Source organism: Emys orbicularis, chromosome 3 (assembly GCF_028017835.1).
Source record: "Emys orbicularis isolate rEmyOrb1 chromosome 3, rEmyOrb1.hap1, whole genome shotgun sequence".
Lineage (NCBI taxonomy): Eukaryota > Metazoa > Chordata > Testudines > Emydidae > Emys > Emys orbicularis.
Genome location: NC_088685.1, coordinates 17,908,001 through 17,921,017, shown reverse-complemented (window position 1 = coordinate 17,921,017; position 13,017 = coordinate 17,908,001). Strand labels below are relative to the sequence as shown.

Here is a 13,017-nt window from a genome sequence, read left to right as displayed (position 1 = left end):
AAACTAGGAGTTGTGTCCCTGTGCTTGGGATTTAGGTGCCTATGTAGACCTGGGTCTTAGTCTGTAACAGAAACTCTCCACAAGAAACCTAGACGAGGAAGGGTGTGGGTGGGTGGGTGGGTGGGTGTGAGAGAGGGTATTTAGTTCCCAAATCACTAATTTCTATATTCTGCCCCTCACTTGAAAATGTAATTTCAATGGTTGCAGTTGCTCTCTAAGCAAGCAAATCAAATGGATGCACATTAACAGTGCTTCTTGCTGTGCTAATGAGCAATTTCTCTTAATCAATGAATAGCAACCCACAAGCAGGATTCCGATTGTACATATAGCTGTAACTACAAATTACAGGGCAAATAGCAGGATGGAATGCAAGAAAAGAAAATTCAGGCTGGACATTTACGAAAATGTATTTACAATAAGGTTGATTTAACTGTGGAATAAGCTCCAAAGCGAAATAGTGGGAGCACTGTTAATTGCAGTTATTCAAAGGTAGCTTGGAAACAAAATATTACAGGGAACAAAATCATGCTTTTAACAGCAAGATAACCTAAATTGGTTTCGTCCATTTATTTATGTATAACATCTTTTAGCTGAAAAATAAGGATATATCAACTATATGAAGTTATGCTGGGAGTAGATGCACACAGAGATGGGGTGGCGGGGTGCACGCATGCATGTCTCATTAATGAGTCCACTGCTGCATAGTCTCTTGGTAAAAATAAAAAGCAAAATTTGTTCCCTTAAATACACAGTAACAATTGTAAGAATCCATTACCAAGTTGACTGGGGAACTTTTGTAATTCTGACCTTTACTTTTGTAAAATAACCCCTACAAATATATTCCTAGGAGGCAAACTGAAAAGAAATGAAGTGATCCCTGCATATAGGGTCTGAATCGGCACCATTGGCTTTGAGTTTGATTGGGCTCAGAGGTTTTAAATCAGTTTGTTTGAGTTTGTTAAGGCTAAGGAAAATATTTCTAATAGTAAAATTATAATTTTTATAGCAAAACTATAGGTATAGTAAAATGATAATTATCCAAAGCTATAGCACTAAAATGTTACATTAAAATAGTCTCTTATTATCCCATAGTAAGTTTACAATTATTAAATAAAAAATATAATTTTAAAGAACAGGAGTACTTGTGGCACCTTAGAGACTAAAGTACTCCTGTTCTTTTTGCGGATACAGACTAACACGGCTGCTACTCTGAAACAATTTTAAAGGTGCACTCTAGAGTTAATCCATAGTTCTTAGAGTATTACTATATAGTTCTGCACTCACAGACCCCTTGTAAGAAAACCACTACGTTATCCCACAGTAATGACTCAAAACAGCTGTAGTTATGTGTTTCCTGGTAAAATGTGAAGATTTCGGTGGTCAGTGTGGAGGTAGGCATGTAGTGAATGAGAAAATGGGAGATGCTTACTGAACCCCTAACAAGGAGGGGCAGGGGGCGGGGGCTGGCGCTCGGAGGAGGGGCGAGGGTTGGCGCAGCGCGGCGCTGGGGGGGCGGGGGCTGGCGCTTGGAGGAGGGGTGGGGGTTGGCGCGGCACAGCGCTGGGGGGGTGGGGGCTGGCGCTCGGAGGAGGGGCGGGGGCTGGCGCGGCGTGGCGCGGCGCTGGGGGGACGGGGGCTGGCGCTCGGAGGAGGGGCGGGGGTTGGCGCGGCACGGAGCTGGGGGGGCGGGGGCTGGCGCTCGGAGGAGGGGTGGGGGTTGGTGCGGTGCTCGGAGGGGGCGTGGCTTCGGGCGGCGTGGCGTTCTGGGGGGCGGGGATTCAGGCAGCGTGGTGCTGGGGGGGCGGGGATTTCGGCGGCACTGGGGGAGGTACGGCGGCGCGGCGTGGCGCTCGTGGGGGGGGGGCGGCACTCTTCTTTTTTGCGTGGGACGGCAAAAAAGTTAGAGCCGGCCCTGTGCACACCTACAAAATAGGAAATGACTGCCTAGGAAGGAGTACTGCAGAAAGGGATCTGGGGCTCATAGTAGGTCACAAGCTAAATATGAGTTAACAGTGTAACACTATTGCAAAAAAACAAACCTCATTCTGGGATATATTAGCAAGCATGTTGTAAGCAAGGCAGAAGAAGTAATTCTTCCGCTGGAGAAGAGAAGACGGGACATCATAACAGTTTCAAGTACATAAAAGGTTGTTACAAGGGAGGAAGGGGAAAAATTGTTCTCCTTAACCTCTGATGATAGGTCAAGAAGCGATGGGCTTAAATTGCAGCAAGGGCGGTTTAGGCTGGACATTAGGAAAAACTTCCTAACTGTCAGAGTAGTTAAGCACTGGAATAAATTGCCTGGGGAGGTTGTGGAATCTCAGTCATTAGAGATTTTTAAGGGCAGGTTAGACAAACACCTGACAGGGATGGTCTAGATCAGTGGTTCCCAAACTGGGGTTCACGAAATGTTACAGGGGGTTCTCGGGAAAAAATTCCCTAATGGCGGACAGGACTGTCCCTAGGGACTCCGGGCAGCATGGGGCTAGCAGCCCAGAGCCTTGGGGACTTCCAAGAGCTAAGCAGATCAAAGCAAGCATATCTATCACACTGAGGAGATTTAAACTTCAAGACTCCTTATATGAAATAGAAAGGGAGGTGGATTTTTTTTGCTGTTTTTAATATTAAATAGTCTGCTAGTGTTGTTTTTAAATTGTTATGAAGAACAAGTTTAAGCTTTGTTGTCACATGCATTGTTTGCCTGGACTGCTCAAGACCTGAATGCTTGTGTAGAAGGTACTCTTTGAGTTGGCTTCTTAAATACCTTCATGCTGTTTCACATCTGATACTCCTTGATGAAACATAGGAGCCAGAAGTGCCAGTACAGGGGGGGTGACGAAGGTCACGTGCTGCCCCCGCGGGTCCCTCCCCTTTTTTTCCAGCAGCCCCCACGGGCCCCCTCACTTTTCCGGGAGTGCCCCCCAGACCCCGGGGTGCGCAGGGGCTTTGCCCCCCACCGCTTTTTTCTACTGGCGCCTCTGATAGGAGCCTTGTCTTGTAACAGACTTAATCAAAAGTGATACAAGCTACAAAAGTGAGATCTTGGAAGAGTGTTGCCGTTTTCATAATGTAATAAAAATACTGTAATGATAAATAATAATAAATAGTGTGTAATAAGCATGTCATAAAAACAAATTTTATATTTCCAAGATCATTGCTTTTATAAAATCCCTAGAAATATTCATTTTTAGGAAGGGGTTCACGAGACTTGACATTTTAGTGAAAGGGGTTTGCGGATTGTTAAAGTTTGGGAACCACTGGTCTAGATAATATTTAGTCCTGCCTTGAGTGCAGGGGAGTGGACTAGATGACCTCTCAAGGTCCCTTCCAGTCCTATGAGTATATGAGTTCTTGGGTGGGCATGGCTTTTCACTTTATGCTGTTCCTAGCATCCTACAAGCTGTTATGCTGGAACAATTTGTATTGTAGGGGGGGCTGAGAGCCATTGAACCAAACTGTAAAACACGTATATAATGGAAACCATTTCAAGCACCCCCTAGCACCTATACCTACAAATAGGACAAGAATTACTTTAACAGGATGTTTGTAGAACAAAGGAAGTTTTCAGAAAACCCATAGCATTCGTTTTTACTCCCAAAAGTCAGTTGTTCAATGACACCTAGTGGTGACTTCCAGCTGGTTCAGCCAAAGCATTTTATCTGCAAATATTTCAAGGCAGACAAGTCTTCTTTTGTCAAGACTTTTGTGTCAAAGTAACTGTTTAATAATTTTTAGCCTCTCAGTTGAGCAAGAAGATGTCCTTTTAACAAACTGGCTTTCTTTTGTGTTATGCTTGACTGTTTCAATTAAAATTGTTTACTGATTTAAAACGTGCTTTTCTCTGCTTTTTCCTTCCTCTAGATTAAAATACTTCAGGCTACCGGTTTGCCTCAGCATCTTTCCAACTTTGTGTTCTGCAAATACACTTTCTGGGATCAACTGGAGCCAGTTATGGTTGCCCCTGAGGTGGACCCCTCTTTATCCCCCATCAGCAAGGAGCCACAGTGCATGGTTGTCTTCGATCACTGCAATGTAATTTTTGTTTTATTTAGGACTGCACTTGCAGACAGGCAAAGCAAGATAGTTAAATTAGGCTGCCACTGGCCTAGTCAGTTTCTTTACTAAACTTAGTATCATTACAGTAGAACCTCCCAGATACGAATACCTCAGGAATGGAGGTTGTTTGTAACTCTGAAATGTTCGTAATTCTGAACAAAACATTAGGGTTGTTCTTTCAAAAGGTTACAGCTGAACATTGACTTTAATACAGCTTTGAAACTTTATTATGCAGAAGAAAAATGCTGCTTTTTACCATCTTAATTTAAGTGAAACAAGCACAAAAACAGTTTCTTTACCTTGTCAGATCTTTTTTTAGACTTTCCCTTTATTTTTTTAGTACTTTACTTTTAACACAGTACTGGACTGTATTTGCTTTTTTTTCTCTCTGCTGCTGCCTGATTGCGTACTTCTGGTTCCAAATGAGGTGTGTGACAGATCGGTTAGTTCGTAACTCTGAGATTATACTGTATGGTCATTTATAGTAACTTAATATAGTCACTGAATTTGTAGTCTTTCACTTGCAAGCTGCTTTTATAAGCACCGTTTACCAAAAACATCACATAGAACAATAAAATGAACTACTAATAAAGGAAAATAGAAGAGACTATATGAGAGATGTGCAAGAGGTCAGACTAGATGATTATGATGGTCTCTTCTGGCCTTAATGTCTGAAAGTCTGTGTGTTTGAGTTTACCTGTCTGGAATCAGTTCAGGCCTGTGAGCAGAGTCTCTTGAATTCCCATCCTGGCCCTTCCATTGATTTACTGTGGCACTGGGCAAGTTACTTAACTTCTCTTAGTTTCCATATCTGTAACATGGAAGGATTTTGTGAGGACTGGTTAACATTTGTAAAGCGCTTTGAGGAAGGATGCTCTTTTGGTTTACAACAGAGGGTCCTGTGGCACCTTTAAGACTAACAGAAGTATTGGAGCATAAGCTTTCGTGGGTCCCACGAAAGCTTATGCTCCAATACTTCTGTTAGTCTTAAAGGTGCCACAGGACCCTCTGTTGCTTTTTACAGATTCAGACTAACACGGCTACCCCTCTGATACTTTTGGTTTACGGCACTGGACTGGGATTTGGGCATTTGGGTTCAATTCTCAGCTCTGTCACGGACTCCCCCGTCACTTTGGGCAAGTGGTTCTCAACCTATTTACCATTGTGGGCCGCATTAATGTGTTACCTGGGCCGCAGGTTGAGAACCACAGCGCGCATTCCCAACTCCCCTGTCCTCCGCCCCCGCCCCAGACCCCTATTCCCAGCACCTCCTGTCCAGAGACCCCTCCACAGAGTAGGGCCAAGAACGGAGGCCTGGGCATGGGGTCAGGTGGTAGCCCCGACCCTGGACCTGGCTGTGAGGTAGGGCAGTCAGGCGGCAGCCCAGACCCTGAAGGGCCAGCCGGCAACCCCGGACTCTCGCCATGCGGGGCCGGCCGGCAACCCTGACCCCACTGCACAGGCCTTGGCAGCCTTTAGCACACAGCTGGGCCACAGCTGTGTGCTAATTGGGCCGCATGCAGGCCGCGGGTTGAAAACCGCTGGGCAAGTCAGATAATTTCTCTGCCTGACTTCTGCATCTGAAAAATAGGGGTAATAACGCTTCCTTTCTCACACCTTCTTTGTCTTATTAATTTAGATTTTAAGCTCTTGGGGTCAGGGACTGTTTTACTACATGTACGTGTAGCATCTAGTACAATAGGCTCCAACCTCTTCTGTAGGTTCTAGGCGCCTCCCTAGGTGCTACTGTAATACAAATAGTTTGACCAGGTAGAGAAGTGCCAAGTGTTCATTTTTACCATATGCAGAAACTGAATGCAATTTGCAGGTAGAAGTAGGTACAGAAATCAGGAGACATCAGCCTAGTGCTTCTGAGTGGAGAACCTTAAATGCCAGTGTCAAAAGCCTTTGATTTATGCAAAAAAGCAGTCAATGAAATAATAGACTTGGATAAATGGGATTATGTAGCTTGTCTGATCTAGAGTCACCTCCAAAAGTGTGTGTAGAATGGGGGGGTTATTAATTTAGAAGGCATGTATGGGCCCAAAGAGTTAAAGGTGTGAACATGACCCCTGTAACTGTCCAACAGTAAACAGTTTTAAACGAGTTTTGGGGTTTGGTATTCAGAGACCTCAGCCTACTTAATACCTTGGCAAACACATAATTAAAAATCCTTTTAACCTTTTATTGAAGGTACAGTGGGGGGGGAAAGGGAAAATGGTTAAAGCATTTGAAATGTTAAGTATTAAATAAGGCTTTCATCTTAACATCTCTTGTTCACTGTCCCTTTAGTTGGAGAGAGTTCTCAAATAACCCCCGCCATGTTTGATAAGTCTCTTAGTTGGTAATTGTCCTTTTCAGGGAAAAGAGAAGTTAGTTGAGATGTCATTGCTGTTAAAATCCAATCCTGTTTCCTAAAAGACGCAACAAGACAGCAGACACACACAAGGAGAAAGAAAAGAACAGCAAAGATAGAAAATGCAACTTCTTCCTCACTTGCAACCTCTCTGCTGGCAAAACATAGGCACAGCACACGATCTTATCAGCCACTCTGAGACCTGGCAATCATGTATCAGCACTGGGCTATTTAGGGCATTGCATTTAGCTGCCCTTCTGGTAACAGGCTTACGGCAAAGTATGCAGTCTTGGCCGGCTAAGACAGACTCTTATTGGACAGAAGGAAAAAAGAAAGAGAGAGGAAAGAGAAGTAATAAGGTAGAGAAGAAAAATAATACATTGTGGGGGAGAGGGAGGAGACAAAATCTCATATCCCATGTGGCGTTTGGGATGTAGCTGGACCTGGCGGGTATGGCAGTGTCATCTGGGTCCCTCTCTCTGACCCAGACGGGTCAAGACATCTTTCAGGATTAGGATGATGAAGGCACAGTGGTGTCACTCTGAACCCTAGGGTCCCAGGAAACAGAGTGGGCAGCGGTTATGATGATGAAGCTTGCTCCTTCCCCAGCATTGCAGTAGCTAGCTTTTCCTTCTAGCCTCTTTTTGAGGACCCTAAGGGACTGATGGGTGGAACAGCCTATCCCCTCATTCCCATTGTTCCCCAATTGGTCTGTTGACTTCTGGTTGCACACTTTTCTTGCTTACAAGTCAGGACCTTAGCATGGTCCTTGATTTATATCAGTAGGCCTTTTTGTTTGGACTAATGCCGTGTTTCTGTTGCCCTTATGCACCTTTTCCCATCAGCATTTATTGTTGAAGGTTATTGTGATGTTTTGTGAACTTTCACTCACTTTTCACAGTTGAGCTCACAATTAGGGTAAATTTGTAGGTCCAATTAGCACAATTGTTAACAACTTATTCTTTTTAATGTTTAATTAGTTTTGTCATTTCCACATAGGAGTTTTCTGTAAATATTTCTGAAGACTTCATGGAGCATCTTTACGAAGGGGCTTTGGCAATTGAAGTGTACGGGCACAAGCAAAGTGATCCTCGGAAAAACTCAGCCGTGTGGGATTTGGGAATAATTCAAGCCAAAACGCGAAGCCTTCGTGACAGGTAACTGCAGGCAGCAAACTCCTCCCATACAGTTTAAAATCCAGCCTCCCAGGCACAGTATATTTTTCTGGATTCTAAAGTGGGTTAGAGACCAGCAGTCAAATCCTGGGTTAAGTAAAAATGAATCTGATGTTTGGGTCTTTGTAACCCTCTGTGCTCATTGCAAAACCACCACACAGGTTGGTAATGTAGGTAAAAATTATTGATAAATGCTCATTCATATTGTTTATAGTTTTGATTAAAAGAAGAAAAACCTGAAGAATAAGACTGGATGATGTCATATTATTTAGGCAACACCATAAATGTGTGTATGGTTCTTTGCAAAGAAACAAAAGATAGTGGGGCTGATTTAGCTGTATCTCTGAAATCAATGGACGGGAGAATGTCTTTGGTTACGTACCGATGTATTGGAGATCAGTCCATGCCATGAAGCGTTTACAATCTAAGGACCTGCTCCCGCTTTCATTGGAGACAATTGTGGTTTTGCCATTGACTTTAGTGGCAACAGAATAGGACTGTAAGTTAAAACATGACATGGGAAGGTAACAAACACTGGGAAAAATAAGGAGAAGGGAGAATCGACAAGGGTGTTACAAAATTTCCTACTTCCAAAATTCAAGCTGATGGGACGAGCCCTTTTGCACATTGCCCTGTTCTTGATTTTTAATGGGGCAATTAACAAAGTCTTTGTAAGCTGCCCCATTTAGTTTTGATAGATGTTCTTGATGGACAAGAGACCATTCCTCCTGACTAGGTTCACAGTTTCAGAGCAAACGTTTTTTAGGGTATGTCTACACTACGAGAGTAGTTCGATTTTACTTAAATCATAGAATCATATAATCTCAGGGTTGGAAGGGACCTCAGGAGGTCATCTAGTCCAACCCCCTGCTCAAAGCAGGACCAATCCCCAACTAAATCATCCCAGCCAGGGCTTTGTCAAGCCGGGCCTTAAAAACCTCCAAGGAAGGAGATTCCACCACTTCCCTAGGTAACGCATTCCAGTGCTTCACCACCCTCCTAGTGAAATAGTGTTTCCTAATATCCAACCTAGACCTCCCCCACTGCAACTTGAGACCATTGCTCCTTGTTCTGTCATCTGCCACCACTGAGAACAGCCGAGCTCCATCCTCTTTGGAACCCCCCTTCAGGTAGTTGAAAGCAGCTATCAAATCCCCCCTCATCCTTCTCTTCTGGAGACTAAACAATCCCAGTTCCCTCAGCCTCTCCTCATAAGTCATGTGCTCCAGACCCCTAATCATTTTTGTTGCCCTCCGCTGGACTCTTTCCAATATTTCCACATCCTTCTTGTAGTGTGGGGCCCAAAACTGGACACAGTACTCCAGATGAGGCCTCACCAATGTCGAATAAAGGGGAACGATCACGTTCCTCGATCTGCTGGCAATGCCCCTACTTATACAGCCCAAAATGCCGTTAGCCTTCTTGGCAACAAGAGCACACTGTTGACTCATATCCAGCTTCTCATCCACTGTGACCCCTAGGTCCTTTTCTGCAGAACTGCTACCTAGCCATTCGGTCCCTAGTCTGTAGCAGGGTTCTTCCGTCCTAAGTGCAGGACTCTGCACTTGTCCTTGTTGAACCTCATCATGTTTTTTTTGGCCCAATCCTCTAATTTGTCTAGGTCCCTCGGTATCTGATCCCTACCCTCCAGCGTATCTACCACGCCTCCCAGTTTAGTGTCGTCTGCAAACTTGCTGAGAGTGCAGTCCACACCATCCTCCAGATCATTAATAAAGATATTAAACAAAACTGGCCCCAGGACCGACCCTTGGGGCACTCTGCTTGAAACCGGCTGCCAACTAGACATGGAGCCGTTGATCACTACCCGTTGAGCCCGCCGATCAAGCCCATTGGGTCTGTTCCTGTTGAATTCTATGGGCTTTTTCCATAAGGGAATTTCTCTCAATCATTTAAAAAGTTCTTCCAGTTACTTTATCTGAGTTTGAACACTGGCTATTTTTCACTGGTTAGATCAAATGCATGGGATCTCCTCATTCCTGCTTGTCTTAGAATAAACAATCTGATAAAAGGACACGCAGAAGAGATTCTCTAGGTTGTTCTCATGTTACAAACTTTTATTAAAAGAGAAGTTCTAGGTGAGCGCTCTTTAAATGCTATGCCCTACAGAGCAAAAGCATTGTCACTGAGATTTTAGTAGAACATTTTCTATATCCATATCTTGAGAGTTTCTACATATTTTATTCCTGCATCTGTTTTCATTAAAAACCAGATGCTCCCAAGCTCCAGGAAAATCATCATGCTGAAGCATTTATCTTCTAGTTAGCATGGAAACAATTATGATAATTAATACTATTGTTCCGGCAGCTCCACCAACCATCATTCCAAGGAGATTCCCATGGACCTGTGCCGCCTGGCATCTCTCACCTGTATAGAAGAAGGTGTTGCCTGAAGGACACCTGGGAATAAAAGGCAACAAATGTAAAGCCTTGGTGGGTATTTTCCTGCCCTGCAGGACCATTGCAAGATCATCCATCTACATTCAGAACTCCTGAAAGAACTAAGGGGCCTGTCTGTTGTAGATTGAGGACTGTTTGGTTTGAGAGAGGATGTTCCATCTAGACACAACCCTGAGCAGGGTCCAATGGGGAACCATCCCATCCCAGAGCTGAGAAGGAGAGGGAGCTCAAGGAGGCTTTCCCCCCGACAAGCTGGCTGGGTTGCCTGGGGCAGTTCCCAATAGAGGGGTTTGGGCCAAGTCTCCCACATCATCCCCACTTCCTTTAGGGTAATTTACATCCCCTGGGAGCACCCACAGAGGGAGCAGTTTCTGCACTGCCCTGAGGACTGCTAGTAAGAGAATTCCCAAAGGCTGAGCAAAGGAGTACCGTGTTCCTATCACTGTGCCCGACAATGTGGAGGATTTGATATTAATGTCTGTAGTGGTGATCTGAGAGTCTTATCTTCTCATGAGCTGAATGTTTATTAGATGCATCAGCTAGTGCATGAGAAATCGGCGGCTGGCAAAAAAGGGGCCCGTGGTACCTGCAGCTTGCTTTCCCTTTCACATTCACACAGACTCCATCATTTTGGCAAGGATTTGGGTCACACGGGTCTCTCATGTAGGATGGCCAGTCTTCAAGGGGGCCAATGTTCAGGGCTGATCTCCTCTGCCTTTCAAGAATGAGGCCTTTGGTGATGGATTGGGCCGGTTTAATAGGGACTTCAGTCTTTTTGAGATAGGTTAGATCTTTTAAAAAGAAAATAAAGAGAGAGACAGCGGTTAATAGCGACTGACATTATTATACATTGCACTTTTCATCCCAAAGGATCTCAACAATGGCATATTATCTCTCCTTGCTCCACATAGGGAGCTCTCACTGGTATTGGAGGAAGCTCTGCATGTATAAAAAGAGGAGAACGTGCCCCTGCTATACACACACACACACATACACACACACACACACACACACACATACACACATATATATATATAGAGAGAGAGAGAGAATGTGTATATGTGTGTATATATATAGAATGTACCAAACTCAAACCTTAGAGCCTGGGATGTTTGAAATCCAGATCCACATTTTGCAGTCTGAATCCATCACTAACACACATAGGAATCACTTCACCAATAATTGAGATTACTTGGCAAATGACTTCAATTCAGAGAAAGCTACCATAGAAGCCATGCAATGTCCTCACACAGGGCTAGCTAAAAGGGGAAACTTCAGGGTTCTAATACATGGATGCCAAGATGGCATAAGCAGGAGGAGTTTCATTTTATTAGGCACTGGGGAATTTTCAGGCTATGCAAAAGGGACAGGCACCAAACCTGGAACCAAAGTGGAACCAGACTGCTGGCACAGAAAGTTGATGAAGTTTGGAGGCACTCTTTAAAGGAAGATCTTAAAGCAGAAATAGGTGAATTAGAAGATAAAGTGCTTTGCTGAAACATGGTGGAGTGACAAACATCAAATCCGTATGGATACAAGTCCCAGGTAATAACAATAGAAAGATATTAACAGGGTTGTTCTACCAACTTCCAGATCAGGGAAAGGTTATAATTGAGTGCACAGTGCTGAGGCAGGTCAAAGCAGTAACGAATTCTAATAAAACAGTAATCAGTGGTGATTTCAGTTAGCTGGGTATAAACAGATTAAATGTCCCGATGGAACAAGGTTTAGAGTGGCAATTTCTCAACACATTAAATGATTGTTTCTTGGAAAGAGCATGGACGAGAACAGAGGAGGACAGGCTAGTCTCATCTTAGGGTGTGTCTACACTTAAAACACTGCAGCGGTGCACAAGCAGCACTATAGCTGTGCTGCTGTAGTGTTCAAATGTAGACAAGCTCTTAGTAATACACTGGAGATGGGTCAAGAAATTAGCTGACCTCCAAGACCAGTGGTTCTCAAACTTTTGTACTGGTGATCCCTTTCACATAGCAAGCCTCTGAGTGTGACCCCCTTTATAAATTAAAAACACCTTTAAATATATTTAACACCATTATAAATGCTGGAAGCAAAGCAGGGTTTGTGATGGAGGCTGACAGCTCACGACCCCGGCATGTAATAACCTCACGACCCTCTTAAGGGTCCCGACCCCCAGTTTGAGAACCCCTGCCCAAGACAAAAGAATGGAAATTAAAATCCATAGACTCAGGATGGAGGCTATTCAAGCAACCTGCGCAGAGTGTCCCAGAAGGAATGCATACCCCTAAACAGGAAAGGAAGCATGCAGGCAAGTAAAAGAAGATTGAAGGTGAAATTTTCAAGTGTCCAAGCAACATAGGCGTTTAAGTCCCATTTTCAAGAAAATTTGAACTCTTAGGCGCAGATCCTCAAAGGCATTTAGGAACCCAGCTCCCACAGAAATCAGTAGGCATTAGGTGCCTAAATACCTTTGAGGATCTGGGGGCCTAGGAGCGTAAGTCCCATTGAAAGTCAATGATTTAGTCTTCTAAGGATTTTGATTTCCTTTCCATTTAAAGTCAATGGAACTTTGGATCTTTTGAAAATGAAATTTAGACTCCTAAATCTCTTAAGCTCTTCTGAAAATGTTATCCTAGAAGATTAAATGGCAAGGTTCAAGAGGTTATTCAATCAAAGAGATATCCTTCCAAAAATGGACACCCAAGCCAAAAATAAGCAATCAAGACATAAGACGGAAATTAGGAGCAGGGGTGATTATTGAAAATATACTAGCTCATTACATCAATCAATGATACATCCTTACTTGGAATACTGTGTTCAATTCCAGACATCTTTTTCCAAATAGACACAGCTGGCCATATTTTTAAAGGTATCTAGGCACCTAAAGATGCAGATAAGCACCCACTGGGATTTTCAAAATGCCTACATGCCTAACTCTTATTGAAATCAATGGGCGTTAGACCCCTAGGAGCTCTTGAAAAATCACACAAGGTGCCTACCTGCATCTTTTAGGTGCCTAAACACCTTTAAAAAT

The 13,017-nt window shown here is 43.8% G+C and overlaps 1 protein-coding gene across 1 annotated transcript in view; it reads right to left on the bottom strand.

The window, feature by feature from the left end:
• Window positions 1–9,856: 9,856 nt before the first annotated feature.
• MEP1A (meprin A subunit alpha) overlaps window positions 9,857–13,017 on the bottom strand; it is a 39,005-nt gene continuing 35,844 nt past the window's right edge. The window contains exons 12-13 of the mRNA XM_065401594.1: window positions 10,591–10,795; window positions 9,857–10,004 (exon numbers count right to left, since the gene is read on the bottom strand). Of these exons, the coding sequence (XP_065257666.1) occupies window positions 9,857–10,004; window positions 10,591–10,795 (353 nt within the window). The remainder of the gene's footprint in view (window positions 10,005–10,590; window positions 10,796–13,017) is intronic.